At 41.5% G+C, this 19,632-nt stretch overlaps 1 protein-coding gene across 1 annotated transcript in view; it reads left to right on the top strand.

Annotated features, from left to right (window-relative positions):
- LOC128026620 (CUB and sushi domain-containing protein 1) overlaps nt 1-19,632 on the top strand; it is a 386,318-nt gene that overhangs the window by 166,918 nt on the left and 199,768 nt on the right. Inside the window, exons 4-5 of the mRNA XM_052613862.1 lie at nt 6,298-6,492; nt 12,935-13,142. Of these exons, the coding sequence (XP_052469822.1) occupies nt 6,298-6,492; nt 12,935-13,142 (403 nt within the window). The remainder of the gene's footprint in view (nt 1-6,297; nt 6,493-12,934; nt 13,143-19,632) is intronic.

Below are 19,632 nucleotides of genomic sequence, written 5' to 3'. Positions count from 1 at the left end.
TTATAACTAATGCAAAAAGTATCTAGTTTACCTAGTGGCCCCATGTCGGCTCCAAATCTTGGCCTTTGGTATAGGGACATGTATAAAAAAATAAAAATAAATAAAAAGTGCTCATCAGTGGTCTCCAGTTCTGACTTTCAGTGGAAAAGGTGAATGAAAAGCTTTCTGAAGCAATTCAGAAATTATGATCAGACCACATTTTTGTTTGGTTTTGTAGGAATGCTTCCTTGTGTTACATTAAAACAATGCATGTTTTTAAATTGTCAAAGGTACTGCATAACAAAATATATGTTTTTATAAAAACATTATTTTCTTAAGTAACTGGATAAAGTGAAGTCATCGTTCTGCTAGAAGAACATTTTGTTTTTGGGGTGGGTGTTTTATTGACAAAACGATTTTTTGATGTTGTGGAAAATTATGAGATCAAAAAAAATTATAAACATATCCAGCCGTGTGGTGGTTAAAATACATAAAATAACATTACTTATTAATGATGAGATACTCAATGATGAAACAAACAACATAAATAAATAAATGGGGATTTCATAATTTTAGATTGGATTTTCCTTCACCTATGATTAATAAGATAATACATTTTATATATACCAAACTCCCTCTGAATCCTAAACAGCAGGCTTGCAACATCAATGTGAAATTATTAATGAACAGAGCAATTCCAGTAGACTGAGATTTCGGTGGGCAGACATTTCCACAATAAATTATTCCAGATAAAAATCAATTACAAGTCCTAAATGCTTAAAATAAAGCAGCAAGTTTAATTCTGATTTTAAATATCTGTTTTGTCATTGCTAAAACTCATTAGTAGATGCATCCAAATGAGACCCACATATTTGAACATCCTCTTGCCAGTTCTCCTCTTGCCAGACAAATCCAGCAGTTCAATTCTAGGCTGCAGAAAAGTCAGATTGTGCAGAATAATCATCTCTTTCCTGCAGTCTTGTCCCATTGGCCGTCTAGGAGACAAACTCTTGACTGTGGATCTGAAACCTTTGCAGGATCTTGTGGGAATCAGGGGTTGGCCAATCCACCACAGCCTTTATCTTTATGGGATCCATGTGAGTTCCCTCGGATGACTTGATGTGACCCACAAATGGATCTGACTGTGCATGAAACCCACATTTCTCCACCTTGACAAAAAGCCCATTCTCTAACAGCCCCTGGAGCACTCATCTGACGTGCTCAACATGTTCCTAGAGAGAAGAAAAAAATCAACATGTCATCCAGGTAGACATATATGAACTTATCGACCATGTCTCTCACCACGTCGTTAACGAGTGCTTGGAAAAACTGCGGGGGAATTGGACAACCCAAACGGAATAACCAGATGCTCAAAATGCCCCCTGGGGGTATTAAACGTGGTCTTCCACTCATCCCCCTCCCTTATGCGAACCAAGTGATATGCATTACGCAAATCTAATTTAGTAAAGATAGATGCTTCCAAGGAGCCAACCTTCTTCATGACAAAATAAAATAAAATATGGCACCAGCTGGAGAAGAAAAAGGACGAATGAGCCCGGCTGCCATATAATCAGAAATACATTTCTCCATGACCTCCCTTTCAGGAACCGAAAGTGAATATAACCTGCCTTTAGGCGGAAACATAACTGGTACTAGATCTATAGCACAGTCATAGGGACGGTGTGGAGAGAAGCAGCCCTGGACTAACTGAACACTTCCTTCAGGTCATGGTACTCTGTGGGCATTTTTAACAGGTTCATCACCACCTCATCCTGTAACAGAGAACAAGACACAAAGGAACAGGTGGACATAAAGCAGGACGCATAACATGACTTGCTCCAGACTGACATGGAATTTTGGCCCCAAATAATCCTAGGGTTGTGTCGGGGGAGAGCCAACGATGACCCAACACAACGTGTGCAAGGGGAGAGTCCGTGATGAAAAAGGTAATCCTTTCAGTGTGATTCCCTGACGTGATAGGTGTCAAAGGCTTCGTGGAGTGAGTCACAGAAGGTAGAGACTGTCAGTTGAGTGCCCTAACCGAAATCCTACAAGCAAGCAGAGTTATGGGAATGTGAAGGTTTCTAGCAAATGTCATATCCAGAACATTACTTCAGCTCCAACATTCATAGTCCAGGGCAGACAATTTCAGTCTTACCGGGAGGAGATTATTTGAAAAGGCTTTGTTCAGCAAAACTCCACCCGACAACAGCCTCAGACCTGTTGTCGGCTTCCCCTTTTACACGACACTCGGCGAGAAATCGTCCTGCGGCCCCACAGTATATTCAGAGTCTTCTTCTTCAGCACTTTTCTCTCTCCTCCCGGGAAAGCCGAGCTCTCCCCAGCTGCATGAGTTCGCCCTCTGGTGGATGACCAGTTGCACCCGAGGAGTCCATAGGGAAGTATTTGTTAAACTCCTTTGTTGGTCTATGCTGATCACCCTGTTGAAGGTGTGAGTCCACGTGAAGTGCTAGATCAATCAGTCCATCCAAAACCCTGAGGTAACTCCAACGTGAATATCTCCCTTTGGATGCGACCAGCCAACTCAAGCAGGAAAATGTCCCACTGCACCTCCTCGTTCCACTTACACTCCACTACTAGAGTCTGGAACTCGATGGAATAACAGGAGACGGACCGTTCTCCTTGACAAAGATCTGATAATCATTGCGCGGCTTTGCGGCCTGTCACCATGTGATCAGAGACCCTCCTCATCTCCTGTCTAAGAATGTGGAATGAGGTACAGCAGTGATGTTGATTCTCCCACACCACCATTCCCCATAGCGCTGCCCTTGATTCCTCCATGGTGAACGTGTGAGGCTGGAGTGAAAAAAAAAAACATAGATCACTTGGTCAGAAAAGCTCTGCAGAGATTAGGTTCTGCACCATACATTTCAGAGGTGGGTAATCTGGGCTCCTGCTAGTGGAAGCGAGCGTTCCGCTGAATTGAGTGGTCAGATTCTGTCAAGAGAAACTAGACAGGATTCAAGAGCGAATGCGAAACAAACAGTTTATTGGACAATGCCAAAATAATGACGGAAAACAACAATACAGGGCTCGCTTGTGGTCTTTGTGCCGCATGGACAAAATGGGCAGCCACCTCGACAAATCTTCGTGGAGGAGAAGGAAGGAAACTCAAAGAGCAGGAGGACAAACACAGAGGATCTGACAACACAAGACATGGTAATGCACATATAGCGTGGCAAATGAGCCACAGCTGGAGCTGATCACTCGTGATGATAATCAGCCACTCACCTAGCTCTCACACACGCAGAAAACACAGCACAGATAAGATTGTGATCCCATGAACCGTGAGAGTAGTTCATTGTGAAGTTATACAAACAGCTGTCATTAACGCAAACAATTTCTTTGATTTCATAATTGTTCAATAAAATCATCTGCCATATTTTCTGCGTAACTTGTTAGTGAACTACTGTTCTGTGTAGTAAATGCTGCTCCATCTGAAACCAAGTGATGATGATTTTACTTGATTATCGGGCTCTCAACAATATTTTAAGAATACACAGTGAAGTTCAGGTACCCACTTCCCCTCGTCCCGGCTGCCTTGGAACATCTCTGTGGTGCCACTGTTTTCACCAAGTTGGACCACCGCAGCGCCTATATCCTCATCTGGATACGAGAGGGGGACGAGTGAAAGACTGCCTTCATAATCCCTATTGGCCACTATGAATACTGCGTGATGCCGTATGGACTTGTTAACGCCCCCTCCGTCTTCCTGGACTTCATCCATGAGGTGCTCCAGCAGTTCCTCCACAAGTTCGTCCTTGTCTACATAGATGATCATCATCATCTACTCCCGGAGCCAGGCAGAACATCAAGGTTGTGGAGGTTCTGCAATGCCTGAGGGCCTTCCAAATCTATCTCAAGGCTGAAAAGTGCTCTTTCCATCAGCCCTCAGTGCAGTTCCTTGGATACAACATCAGCAGCAGTGGCATCCGGATGGATGAGGGGAAGGTAAATGCTGTCAGAAATTGGCCCACTCCAACCACCATCAAGGAGTTACAACGGTTCCTTGGCTTTGCCAACTTCTATAGATGGTTTATCCAAAACTTCAGTGCTATCACCAGCCCTCTCACCAGTCTCCTCCGAAACAAACCCAAATCTCTCTCCTGCCACCACAGAAGCCTTCCACACCCAACTGGAATATCTAGTGGACTGGGAAGGATACGGTCCAGAGGAACGTTCCTTGGTCCCACGCAACAATATCCTGGATCCTAACTTACTTGACACCTTCCACTCCAATCATCCTGACCAACCAGCTCCCAGGGGAAGAGGACGCCCACCACGTCGTCGGGGTCCTCGGCCCTCAGGAGCGGGCTGTGGGGAGGGGGGTACTGTTACAAACACGCCAGGTTCCACCTCCACTCAATCACAACCCACGGCCTCACCTGAATACTGTATACATCCACCTGATCGTAATTACCCAATCACCTCGGCACCATAAATACCACACACACGCACTCAATCAATGTCCGGTCTCATTCGCAACAAGGTCTTACCTGTATGCTAACTCAAAGGACTAACTGGACCCACTTTATATTAAGTGGCCTTAACTACTATGTACTTACATTTTAATTAATAATTTAGTACAATGTACTTATTATGTACATGTTTGTACATTGTACTTATATAAAAAAAAATAAAAAAAACGACATGTAATTATATCTGTATTTCATTTCCGTAATTACATTTATAATTACACTGTTGACCCATACTTTACAGCTTAACCCACCCTTAAACTTACCCATACCTCCAACCCTCTCCCTAACCTTACCCCATCCCACCTCAATAGCAGCAAAAGTGTTTTACAATACAATATGAGCACAATAAGTACATTGTACTTATTTTTTATGTAAGTACATAGTAGTTAAGGCCACCTAATCTAAAGTGGGACCGACTAACTCTTCCTCTACTTACCTCTCTCCAGCGATTCTCCGAAGATCAAGATCCCCTGTTTGCGTGTGTGTGGTTCACCTCCCTCCTCTGACGTCTTCAACCTGCTATCACGGATCCATTCATCACTCTACCCAACACTACCTGCTCCTCTGCTTGTCTCTATTAATAAGCCCATCAGTCTGTTACTCCTCAGCCTCCCGAGTGATCTGTAACAACATATATGACCATTTTTCCAGGCACCTCTCATCTTTGAAGGATCACAATGATTTCTTTGAGGATAGGGATGATTTCTTCATTAAACCTCCCATGACTCATAAAGCTTGTGAATCAAATTCAACACAAAGTCTCATATGAATGTTCATAAAATTACAATATTGTGTTTTTCAGTAGCTTTTCAAGTAGGTCTGTATCAACGGTACATATTTTTTATTGCATATAGTCACGATTTCATCAATACCTAGCAATGATTCATAAATAAGTGTTATAATTGGGTCATAATTGAAAATGTATAGCCTATTGACTGAACCGCATGAGTATACATTTCCTGTTTTCAAGTCTGCTGAAGTAGTATGACATCTTTGTGTGAAACTACATTTTAGGTCTATGTGATGTAAAATGTTCATCACACATTTTTGTTTTTCATTCTTAAAATGTTTTGCATAGATTGCATTGATTGGCCTTGGCTACTGCAATTTTCCTCACGGTGTATTTACAATACAATGAAATAGGATATCAAATACCACTGCCTCCTTTGTTTTCATTTACACAATAATAGCCTCAGAAATTTACTTAGTTCAAGGAAATGTTTATTTATACAGCCATTACAATGAAACAAAATATTATATCAATTGCCTCTTTTAGTTTTCATTTAAACATATAGATAAATTGAATACAGACCAAGAATAACCTGTTAGAGCTACCCAAAATGAATTATATTTTATATTTAACCACTGAAGAGGCCTCAGAGCCAGTGGAAAATGTCAGAAGGACTAGCAGAGTTGTGACTGTTATAGGCGGATACATGAGCACTGAGCTGATCACGTTGAGCTGACCCTCTCTGAAATCGGCAAAACACATTTTTAAATAGGCACGGTCTTAAAAATAAACCACAGATAAACCACAGAGTTTTAAACAACTAAATTTTCACCTGAAATACTTTTAAATTATTTCGGAAACACATTGAGTACCAGCTCAAAGTCCCTAGATCCTGGGTAAAGCTCCAGCAGTGGAAAACGGCCAGCTTCAGATGTGCATGCTTCATAGCTAAGACTCGCACTGGTACAGACATCTCTAGAGCTTGGTTCAGTCTGTGTATTATGAGGAAAACAGCATACAGAGAAGAGTGAAAAGCACAGTATGAGACAGAAACTTACTCCTGACCTGTTTTCCTAACTTCTTTTCCAGTTCTACCAAGTCACACTTGTGGAAATCCAGGGTTGATACCAAGAGGGGTTATCCATGGGACCAGGTACAACATCGGTGACAAGATACGCTACAGTTGTGTAATGGGATATGTTTTGGAGGGGCATGCAGTGCTCACGTGCATAGTGAGCCCAGGAAGTGGTGCATCATGGGATTTCCCTGCACCTTTTTGTAGAGGTAAGATGCTCTATTCTTACATGGATAGATGGGTTAAAACACATGGTTTCCGCATTCATGGAATACTGTGGCTACTGTATGTTTGCAAGAGTACACTCTCAGCACTAGGGCTGGGTATCGAGTTCGATACATTTTAGGCACTGACCGAAATGCCTTGATGCCATCAAGTATTGAAAAATGTCTTGTCGCTCAATGCCAAATTTCAATCCCAGGGGTTAATCTTATCAAAGTCAGTGAGCCAGTAAGAATGCAGCATGATTTATGTGCCTAAATAAGGGATTGTTTCTGGCGAGGCATTAATGAAAACGCATGTTACAGGACCATTCATGCATACTGTAGCTTCATGCTATGTAATACAATTTATAAAATATATACTGTGCTTTTACTTAAAACTCACTTTAAACCACCATTGAGTGTGTGTAATAACTACATTTTGCAATCTAATGTGTGTCTTGCCCATAAAATGTTGCAGAAATATGTTTTTTGTAGCCTTTTATATCAAGGCAATCACTACAACCGTTAGCATTTCTCATGGCTAAGGAGATTATTTGAATCAGTAAAAAAATTCAACAAACGGATACTCCATACCTGTGAGATGGATGGATTATCTCGCCAAAGGAGAAGTGCTAACACAGATTTAGACAGATTTGTGAACAGTATTTGAGAGAAATAGGCCTTTTGTGTACATAGAAAAAGTTTTAGATATTTGAGATCAGCTCATGAAAAATGGGGGCAAAAATAAGTGTTCCATTTATAATTTTGTTCAGTGTATACATAGTTTAATGAGGTAATTTATAAAGTAGGTTTTTTTTAGGTAACGTAATCTTGTAAAAATGTATTTCATAAAATTGGTATCAAAAAGTATTTTTCACGAACAGGTATCATGTCAGATTATTGGTATCTGTATCTGTATCTAACTTTTTGAATGATACACAGCCCAGAAAAGGTAGATAACTGTCAAATCTGTTCAGTTAAATTCTGTCTGTGCATTTATTTGCAATCAAGTCTTTGATCTCCTCTGAGACAAGGTCTTCACAACACTGCAAGGAAAGGCAGGATCAGCAACATGGTTAGACACAACACTTACTGACATTAAACAATGACATAGCACAGGACTGCAGACACAAGGAGAATAAATAGGGAGACAAACGAGGAGTATAACAAGGGAGACACAGGTGAAGTAACTGAAACAATGATGAGATAACAAGATGGGGAGGGTAAGAATAACACAGGAGAGCCACAACAACAAGCCAACGTGCTTGACAAAAACTTGTGGACATGCACAAGTCAGGAGATTGATACAAAAAAAAAAAAATTCAAAGGCTTTATAAATGCTTGGAAGCAAAGTGAAGTCTATTATTAAGAAGCGGAAGGTATTTGTTACAACATGGACCCTCCCAGGTGTAGGTCGTCTGTCCAAACTGGATGGAAGAGCCAGGAGGAAAATGGTCAAAGAGGTGACTAAGAGGACAACAGCTTTTCCACTGGGGCTGGTGCCCGGCCAAGAGTGGCATTTATTCAGAAATGGCTCGCATTTCAAATAACAGGGAGCAAAACCCTCTACATCAGCAACCTGTGACCGGAATGAGTTGTTATATTTTACACAAGGATAGCATTGATCTCTTCTGCTGTCCACTGCTGAACTGACGTATTCAATTGCTGTTGTTAATGTTGTTAATTTACCTGAACGCCAATGGCTTTTAAAAATTGCTCCTTTCAAACTGTGGTCTATAGTGGAAGCTCTGCCTACTGGCATCATAGGTTCCCTTGTTTGAGACAAGCAAGGTTTTAGGGCCGATTCAGAACCAGGATCAGGGCACTGGCACAGGATTTTTTTGAGTGGAACAGTGCAGCCCGGTTTCCAATTGGGCTCTGGCTCTGGCACCATCCCCGGGGGAATAGTGCACATTATAACAATACTGTGATAATACTAATAACTGTGATAATTCTGGTCACTATAATCGTGATAAGAAATTTTCATACCATTACATTCCTAGTATCGAGGGTGGAAGAGAGCACTGTTCATCAACTCCCTCCCCCACCTACAACTGCCAGCACCAATATTCGAACCTGCAACCTTCAAGTTACAAGTCCAGCTCTCTAACCATTAGGCCACAGCTTCCCCCTAAGTGATCCATAATGATAATGAGCCAATATTCAGTGTTGACCCTTGTTCTTTATAACCTCTGTAATTCACTCTGGCATACTGGATATTAGCTTCTGGTCTAAATCCTGACTGATTTCGATCCATTCTTGCCTTATGAGTTCTCTGAGTTGATCACAATTTGTGGGCTTGTGTATGGCTGCTTGCCTTTTGAGGACTGACCACAGGTTCTTTATGGGATTGAGATTTGGGGAGTTGTCTCCCCAATTTAAATTTAAATGTAAAGATCTTCGAGCCACTTCTTTATTACTCTTGCTTTGTGAAATGGTGCTCCATTATATAAAATGCACAGATCACCAAACTGTTCATGGATCGTTAGAAGAAGCCACTCTTGCAGAACATTTTGATACCATTCTTTATTCATGGCAGCGTTTTTGGGTACAATTATGAAAGAGCCCACTCCTTTGGTTGAAAAGCAACCCCACACACGGATGGTCTCACGATGCTTCACTGTTGGGACCTCACAGGACTCATGGTAGTGTTCACCTTTTCTTCTCCAAACTATTTATTTTCCAGATGTCCCATACAGGCAGAAAGGAGATTCATTAGAGAAAATAACTTTTTACCAGTCTTCTGCTGTCCAATCATTGCAGAATTTCAGTCTGTCCTTGATATTTTTCTTGGAGAGAAGTGGCTTCATTGCTGCCCTTCTTGACACCAGGCTGTTGTCCAAAAGTCTTGGCCTCACTGTGCATGCAGATGCTCTCACTCCAACCTGTTGCCATTCCTGAGCAAAAACTCCGCACTGCTGGAGACACAATTCCATAGCTGACTCCTCAGGATAACTCTGGGACATCCTGAAGACTTCTTCATTGCAGTTGAACCTCTTTACTTGAAGTTCTTGATGATCCAGTAAATGGTTCTTTCAGGTGCAATATTCTTTGTAGCAATTTCCTTGCATGTGAAGCCATTTTGCTGCAAAGCAATGATGGCTGTATGTTTCTTTGGAGGTAACCATTGCTAACAAGAACACAATGATTGAAGGCACTTCCCTCCTTTTATAGCAATCAGTCTGCTCTTACTTTTTGGTGTGGAAGCAGCTCTGTTTTATCATACTAGATATGCTTGGATGCTCTGTTATAATGCTACTATAATGCTATACAGTATTGTTCAAAATAATAGCAGTACAATGTGACTAACCAGAATAATCAAGGTTTTTCGTATATTTTTTTTATTGCTACGTGGCAAACAAGTTACCAGTAGGTTCAGTAGATTCTCAGAAATGAGTCATCGTTATCATGATGAAATTATCATCATGATATGGGCATGTTTCTCCTACTATGGTGTTGGGCCTATTTATCGCATACCAGGGATCATGGATCAGTTTGCATATGTTAAAATACTTGAAGAGGTCATGTTGCCCTATGCTGAAGAGGACACGCCCTTGAAATGGTTGTTTCAACAAGACAATGACCCAAAACACACTAGTAAACGGGCAAAGTCTTGGTTCCAAACCAACAAAATTAATGTTATGGAGTGGCCAGCCCAATCTCCAGACCTTAATCCAATTGAGAACTTGTGGGGTGATATCAAAAATGCTGTTTCTGAAGCAAAACCAAGAAATGTGAATGAATTGTGGAATGTTGTTAAAGAATCATGGAGTGGAATAACAGCTGAGAAGTGCCACAAGTTGGTTGACTCCATGCCACACAGATGTCAAGCAGTTTTAAAAAACTGTGGTCATACAGCTAAATATTAGTTTAGTGATTCACAGGATTGCTAAATCCCAGAAAAAAAAAATGTTTGTACAAAATAGTTTTGAGTTTGTACAGTCAAAGGTAGACACTGCTATTTTTTTGAACACACCCCTTTCAACTAATTGCCCAATTGCACAGCCTTAAGAGCGTGCATATCATGAATGCTGGGTCTTGTTTGTTTTCTGACAATCTACTGAACCTACTGGTAACTTGTTTGCCACGTAGCAATAAAAAATATACTAAAAACCTTGATTATTCTGGTTAGTCACATTGTACTGCTATTATTTTGAACAATACTGTATATATATGTTTATTTGTTTTTCTCTTCTGATTTGGGACATGTCCACATATGGTACTACATCAGATGCAGGATGTTTTGCAATGCAAATTCAATCTGATCAGCAATACTGGAATTCATATGATGGATGAGGCAATGAGTCACTCTAGGTTTTACTTACCATTAGTTCTCTGTGTGATGGTAGTCAGTGGAGGGACAGTGAGGTGTAAGAATTAGGCCGGTGACACACTGGCTGCGTGGCTTGAGCATGGCAGTTCTGCTTCGTGTCAGCTGCGTGGTGGCTGCTTCACGTTTTCTGTGTCTTTACACACCAGAACTGTGCCTGACGCGGCGCTGGCGCGCTATGCTGCTGTAGGTGACATAGAGGGAGGCCGCTGACAAACCAGGCTCTTGTCTTCATGACAACAATATCTGTACTTCATGTTGAGCATAAATATAAAGCATACTGATAAAGGACGCCGTCAACAGTATTGATGGCAAAATAGACTACGTTTGACAATATTTGGCAATATTTGGTGCAATATTTGAAAATCGAAAATTATTAATTTATTTTTTTAATTACATTTCTATCTGAATATATTTCAACCTATAGATTTTCAAACATCAAAGTGTCATGAATTAATATGAATTTGTGTACAAAATGACATATTAACATATTTTCCTATTCTATTTTGCCTGTAAACGCTTCCAAAACGCTTGCGTGTCACGTGAAAAATATGCGTCCGTTCTATTTCTAGCATGCACGCATTTTTCTGAGATGTGCGTCTCATGCAGGCAGTCTGCAAGCTCTAACCTATTAACATGGGAACCGAATTGAAAGCGGACATGCCACGCAGCTGAGACCATTGCACCACGCATCCAGTGTGTTGCCGGCCTTATGGTGAAATCTTTAGACAAGCATAACATGAGGGAAAACTAGAAAGGCTTTTCTCTCTTTCCTTCATCCTGGCCTCGCATTAATTACCAGTCTTCTGTGTCTCGTGTTATTTATTCAAACAATGACTGATTCAAAATAATTGCTTATTTCTTCTGGAAAGAAACAATAAACAAGTCATTAAAATTTTCACTCAATAGATATTACTATGTGGAACTACTTGTCAATGTTGGATCAGAAATGTAAGCTACTTACTCAACTTTTGGTATAGTTTAAGCTACCGAAAGAGAACAATATCTCCCTATGACGAGTGGGGCGGGGCCGAGAGACGTGGGAACAGGAACGAGGCCGCTGGAGTGATTGGGAAATGAGCGACACCTGCTCGACCCACCAGTCTCGAGTCCCACGGAGGAGATGGAGGAATATAAAACCAGAGCGACGACAGTGACGGACGAGAGAGGACCAGGCCTGGGCTTTAGTTTGTGATTTGATATTGTTTGTGAATGACAGTCTGCCGTGAGGGGCTGCTGTACTGTTTTGTGTTTGTTTTTGTAATTTAAAGTTTCATTTTGATTGTCCGCCGGTTCCCACCTCCTTCTTCCCGAAGATTATAGAGTTTTTATTCGTTACACTCCCAATTGTGCTTCAATGTTGTCACTTCAATAACTTCTCACAAACTGCAAAGCCGTCATAGATAGTTCTAACGTGAAATTTTCAAAAGTGTAACGGGGGCATATCATTTTGAATTTGCATCATTAAAAGAGTTTAAGGCATTCAAACACAAGATGCTGAAAACCTCACCTGAGTAGCTAGTTACTTGCGTGCTTTGTGCGGTGCGCACACAGGCACCAGTGCTTTAAATGGTAAATGGACTGCATTCATATAGCACTTTCAACAGACCATATGGTCATCCAAAGTTTACAATTTGCCTCACATTCACCCATTCACACACTCATTCACACACCGACTGCGGAGCCAGCCATTCAAGGCGCTATCCAATTGTTCGGGAGCAGCTGGAGTTAGGTGTCTTGCTCAAGAACACATCGACACTTGCTCAGGTGGAGCCGGGGATTGAACCACCAACCTTCCGGTTTGTAGAAAACCTACATGAACCACTGAGCCACTGTCGCCAAAAACGCTTTATAAAAACAAGACTGCATAATGGCCATACATCATTATGGTTGTGGATATCTGAGGCGCCATGTCCACAATGATTCACAACCACGTAATAACAATATATTTTTTTTTGATACTGGTGTAATTTCACAATTATCGATTCCAGTTTTGAAACCCCAGCAAAAATAAAAATAAATAAATAAATACAATACAATACAATATTCCATGATATATTGAAAGTGAAAATCTGTTGATTTATTACTAATTTATAATTTTTGTGGTATTTTGTCCAGCTGAAGGATCATGTGGCGGGACGTTAAGAGGAACAACGGGGACAATATCAAGTCCCCACTTTCCTTCAGAGTATGAGAACAATGCTGACTGCACGTGGAGTATTCTGGCTGAGCCGGGAGACACTATTGCCTTGGTCTTCACAGACTTCCAACTAGAAGATAGATATGACTTTCTAGAGATCAGTGGCACAGAAGCACCATCGATATGGTGAGTAAACTGGCCTCTGTTACTACTTTTACATTGCAATCTGTTCTCATCTCAGACCTATGTTGAGCAACAACACAATAGGATCCCTTTCATGGAATTAGAGCTGAATTACTCTTTTTGTATCCTTATTCAGGCAGGATTTATTTGGTAAATTACTTTTGAACAGTGGTTGTTTACAGAGAACATCTGTGATTTAAAACAAGTACAGGACTGGGATCTATGTAGTTATTACAAAGGTGAGACTGTCCATTGTATGGATGTGAATTTACAGAAAATCATGTGCTCTTTGTGTGTGTCAGGATTATGGACCTGTTTTGTTGTGTTTTCCCTCCCCATGTGCTCTATGACCCAGTTTCTCCAATGTTTGATTGTGTTCATGTCATCCAGGTGTGTCTTGTAATTACCCCCATTACCCTATGTATTTAAGTTTATCTACTTGGTGAAGAATGCATGTCTCCTGTTTATTAAAGATTATTATCCTGAATCTCCTTCGTCTCTGCATTCCATGCACCTCACAGTACACAACAATACAGAACACCTGACAAAAAATTCTAAACGTGCGTTCCCTCTCCATTTTGTTCTTGTTCTTGCTCCATCACTGTTCTTGATCATGGCATATTGCCATTGACCTGTTGACCACCCAGACACCATTGGACTGAACTAGAGAGAGGTGATCATCCAGTTTCTGGAGAGAATCCACCCCAGATCCAGAGTACAGCCATTCCCAGAGCCCACCCCTCATTATCCCGCAGCAAGGAGCACAATCCTGAGCCCACCGATGACAGAGAGCCTGAGCCCATTGCTACCACAAGCCATTGCCACACGGAGTGACAGACTTACCAGTCTGAACTGAAAATTGTCTGCCAGCCCTGTCGTTACCCTGTCTGATATGCTTCCAGTGTTGGGAGTTGCGATTTGCTGTGTGTTGGCAGCGCACACCTGCCCTGAGAACCCTGGGGCTCTAGATGTGCCTTATCCGTCCGACACTGTCAGACTCCTCCTATGTCGCTCCAGCTCCACCACGGCCTTCTGGGTCCCCACCTCCGCCTCAGTTGACTGAGCCATCTGCTCGGCCTTGGCCATCCAGATCCCCACCAAAGTCCTGACTCATCGGCTCTCCCTCTCAGCCTTGGGCTCCTCCACCTGCTCCGCCGCCATTGGTCAGCCCCGTGGAGTCGTCAGTCCTTCCTCTACCATGGCTACTCTGTCTGTTGTCTCCACGCCTTCACGGCTGTGGCCTTTGATCCTGCCTGGCTTTGCCTGTTCCAAATCCCTCCTGTCTCCTTCCTGGTTCCTCACTCCATCTGGTCTGCCTTGGCTCCTCCTGTCTCCTCAGGTGTGTCTTGTATTCACCCTCATTACCCCATGTATTTAAGTCCCAGTCTGTGTGTTCTGTCTTTGTCTGGTCTACTTGGTGATGTATGTGTGTCTCCTGAAAGCCTGTGTATCCCCGTCAAAGTTTATTAAAGACTTTTATCCTGAATCTCCTTCATCTCCGCGTTTCTTGCTCCTCACAGTATGCAACTGTGACATTGTGAGAATCACAGACCTTTTTTGGGGGGATGGGGGCGGCATCGAACATGTGAATTTGCTTTATTTGAAGCACAAGATGCCCTTTAGAACATTTGAAACTGTTACACTCAGACTGTTATGTTGACAGAATACTGATGGTAATATATTGTATATTTGATATTAAATAAAATAAGTTGTGAGATATTGCATTAAAAAGTGTGATCCTCATCCAAATAGGGCTTTGCCTGTCTTTCAGGTATTGATCTCACTGATTATTCTGGTAACATATCACTTGTTCTGTGACTTGCTCTTTGATTGTGTCCCCACAGCTGTCAACTTGATGATCACCACTCGGTGGTTTAATACATTTTTTCCTGTTTTATGTCCTCACCTGTTTCTGTCCGTCTCCTTTCATCAGACACTTCTTCACCATGTTTTCATAGGTTTGCAATTGTGACCAAATGTAAGTTCTAGCCTAGTAAGAGATGCTAAAGAAGGCTCTGCCTGAACTCTATTAACTTCAAGATCTGTGAATAAATATGCCCTCACTCTAGATTTGTGGCGCATTGAGGCTTTGTAGTCACACAGGCTCCCTCACAAATAATTAGCTTTTCCACTTCACCAAAACACAGGTTCAAAATTACACAACATGCTGATGAAATAACAACAGAAGCTATTTACAATGCATCAGAAAAGTAATATCAAGATGTTCCCCTTCAGGAACTCGAGCTGCATCCGAAGACACTATGCGAACACCCCCAGCGTGACCATGCTCTGAATCACATGTAAAATCAGTCCAATAGAAGGGAGAGATGTCATTGGCTAGTGACATAGTGACCAGGAATCTATGAGGTGGTATGAAGCACGTGAGGCGGAACCAGTGTTAGCTTTCTGTGATTCAGCAAGCACTCTGTGTTGTGTCAGTCATATCACTCTTGAGAGTCTTATTTGATGTCATCCATCATAAAAGAAAGATATAAGAACAATGTCCATTCCTCCCTGCCCTCGCTAAATCACCAATGGGGATACATACAGTCTGTGCATTGTTTGCTTGGGGGTGAGCCGATTGCCTGCATTGTGAGAAAATGCCATTGCTCTTGCTTTGCCCATGAAAGGCTCTCTTTGAAGAGGGAGCTTTCGCCAGTCTTCTTTGTTATGCTGGTCCCGCTTCAGCCAAGACTGAGTGGCGGCTGCAATCGTGGGGTTTGCAGTTGGATTTGGCGGAGGGAATGAAGACGTGTGTGCCCCAAAGTGACTTACAAGAGTGGAGGTAGGAGAACACAGGTAGACTATATCCTATGTAGAAGAGGCAATCTGAAAGAGAATAGTTACTGTAAAGTGGTAGTCGGAGAGAGTGTAGCCAGACAGCATAGGATGGTAGTGTGTAAGATGACTTTGTTGGTCTGTAAGAAGAAGAGGTCAAAGATAGAGAAGAAAACCAAGTGGGGGAAGCTGAAAAAGGAGGAATGTTGTGAGGAATTTAGACAGAAGTTTAGACAGGCTCTGGGTGGTCATGTAGTGCTGCCAGATGACTGGGAAACTACAGCAGAAGTAACCAGGGAGACAGGGAGAAAGGTGCTGGGTGTGTCATCCAAAAGGGGGAAAGAAGATACGGAGACTTGGTGGTGGAATGAAGAAGTTCAGGATAGTATACAGAGGAAGAGGTTAGCCAAGAAGAAGTAGGACATGGACAGGACAGAAGAGAATAGACAGGAATACAAGGAGTTACAGCGCAGAGTGAAGAGGGAGGTGTCTAAGGCCAAGCAGAAGGCATATGACGAGTTGTACACTAGGTTAGACACTAGAGAAGGAGGGAATGACTTGTACAGGTTAGCTAGGCAGAGGGATCGAGATGGGAAGGATGTGCAGCAAGTTAGAGTTATTAAGGATAGAGATGGAAGGGTGCTCACAAGTGCGGAGAGTGTGCAGAGGAGATGGAATTAATTAATTTCATTTATGTATTTATGTATGTGTACACACATACAAGTGCACCATGGTTTTCTCAAATAATTACAGTTACACCAAATATGTACAGTTAGGTTGTTATTTAATAATTAGGATAGGCCTAGTTAACTAGATTATATTCATGGGGCATGATGATTACTGTCACCCAAGGAAAATGACCATAGTTTGGAGTGTGGTAAGAACATGAACAACCAAAATACATTTAAATCAGGGCCAAAATCTCTCTAGAAGACCATATAAAGAATCACATAGGACTTTTCTGCACCAGGCTGCCAAAACCTTTCCAGCTATGAAACTACTATTACTGTGTGTAAGATCAAATGTCATGCATGTCACGCTTAAGGGTGATTCATCGGCTTCCCTGTTGTCTGTGTCCTGTCATTGTCTGCAGCTCGTGACCTGGGCAATCAGCGCTGATACATCGGCGCTGGTGTGTGAAGATCACGAGCTGATTGCCCTCACCTGTCGCATGTTCCCATTTTCCCTTATATTCTCTGCTGTGTCTGTCCCTTGTTGTCAGTAGATTTTGTGTTGACTTTGTGACAGTACTGTGTGTCTGTTTCCTTACCTGTTTTCCACTGTGTTGCTCAGGACGTCTAGACGAGGTGTCTTACATTGTCCGCGTGCCTGAGATCCTCTGTCTCGTTTTTCCACGTCCCGTTGGGCATTTTACCAGTGGTGGTCTCCACAGCGTGTGTCCGCAGGTGACTGTACGTACGGCTCTGGAGTTGTTACACTTGGGTTTTTGTTCGTGTGTGTGTCTTCACAAATTTGATTATTTTTGGATTCTCCGTTGTACTAGTGATGTCCAATTCGTGAACGAATTGTTCAATTTAACCGGTTCTTCTTAGTGAACCGGTTGAACCAGTTCACCAAATCGAACTGAATCATTTGAAACGGTTCGCATCTCCAAAAAGCATTAACCCACAAATAACTTAACCTGTAAACCTTTTTAATGTGACTGACACTCCCTCTGAGTCAGAATACACCAATATCCCGAAGTAATCCATGTACTCAAACAGTGCACTGACTGAACTGCTGTGAAGACCAAACTGAAGATGAAAACCGAGCCGAGCCAGATGACGGACGAACACACCCACTGTTGGAGCAGTTCTCGTTCTCAAGTCAAGAACCAGTTGCATTGGTTTTCGGATCACCAGTACACTGAACCGATTCTGATTTGAGAACCGATGAACTGATGATACTGCGCATGCGTATATTTTAAGTATTTTATTTCTTTATTATTATTATTATTTTTTTTTTTTTATGTTTCTAATCTGTATATTGTAGGTAATGTATAGGCAAAAAGGGGTTTTCAGGGAAGTTGGACAATAATTAAGACTCTAAAGACTCAGTATTTATAGTTAATGATGACACATTCACAAATGGAGTTTGTAGTAAACAGAACATGAACACGAATAAAGTAGCTGATGTTACTGAACTGCAGCAGTTAGAGTGGTTAGAGCGATTTTCGTTCTCGAGTCAAAAACCGGTTGCATCTGTTTCTTTCGGACACGTCCGTTTCGAAAACTGAGGAGCTGATGATACTGCGCATGCGTGATTCAGCGTGAAGCCGACTGACTCATTGCGCGTCTGAGCCGAACTGGTTCTTTTGATGATTGATTCTGAACTGATTCTTGTGCTAATGTTATGAGTGCGGGTAAACCGAGTGCTTGAATGAAGGGCAATCTGGCGAGACGTAAGTTAATTTAATAACAAATACATCGCAATGGATTATGTATAGTAAGTGGATCATGGTTTCTGCGCTGATGACACCAAATTTATTTACTCTCTATCTTCAAGACTTAACCTGATAACTGTCACTCACGTTTTTGAAGATAGACTTTAATGTGCATGATACACACCTAAATTTTTATATATCATGACTGAAAACATTTTGTAACATGAATTTGATGTGCCATTTACATGGTAATGCAATGTCTGATTTTAAAATGGGTTTTGAAGGATGAATTTTGAGATTTTATGTTTTCAAGTGATATATAACTTCTGATGATTTCTAAAAAGTGATAGAGAAAAAGGCAACGAGGAAGTCTTTTTTTTAAACAAAGGTCAAAGCTCCTTTTGTAATGTAGATTTCTGAGGGTGCACTCTTTTCATAAATTGATCTATTACTTTTCCTACATAATTTTTAACAAAAAATATTGGTATAATATATATTTGGGAGTCTTAGACCTTTCCAACGATATATAGTTTGTCAAGATTAGATTAAAATTGATTTTAATATAGTATAGTCAACGTAGGCGTCCCGTATACGGGACGGGGTGACATTTAACAGGTTAAATCCTCATATGCACATTATTGCTGTTACAGTATTTGGGTGTGTTGTTGCAAAACTTAATTGTAAACTTTTCATGATTATGAGGTTTCTAACTGAAGTTATGATTACTGACTTTATATATTTGTATGTTTGATAGACGTGATGCCATTACGTCATCGCCAATGACGTCATTACGTCGAGCATAAAAGAACCGCTGAACCAGTTTTTTCAACCGGTTTATTGAATCGAACCGTCCGAAAGAACCGGTTCGCGGAAAAAAATCGAACTTCCCATCACTAGGTTGTACCAAATGAACTGTTTTAGTTATCTCTTTTCACACCTGACAATGCATGCTTGACCATTTTGTGTAAGGTACACACTTATGCACACTTACCTGCATGTCCCATATATGGCAGTCAGTGTTTGGAAGAACGGCATTAGGTAACGACGTTACTTTTTCAGTAACTGGGTAATCTAAATAATTAATTTTCCCGTCGTTACAACGCTGTTAACATTACTGGACGTTAAATGTTGTGCGTTACTATTCATTGATTGAATAAGCTGTATAATCTGAACGCACCCCTGGCTCACAATTATTATAATATAAGCAATTATTATTGGCTAAGGCAGAGTTGTGTGTTTCATGGTAGCCAATCAGAGCCAGTGTTTTTATACACATGCCAGCACACGTGCCAGCGGCGCCACACACACTCTTGTTGTCTATTGACGTGCAAT

This window comes from Carassius gibelio, chromosome A13, assembly GCF_023724105.1.
Source record: "Carassius gibelio isolate Cgi1373 ecotype wild population from Czech Republic chromosome A13, carGib1.2-hapl.c, whole genome shotgun sequence".
Taxonomy (NCBI): domain Eukaryota; kingdom Metazoa; phylum Chordata; class Actinopteri; order Cypriniformes; family Cyprinidae; genus Carassius; species Carassius gibelio.
This window is presented reverse-complemented; position numbering and strand designations above follow the sequence as displayed.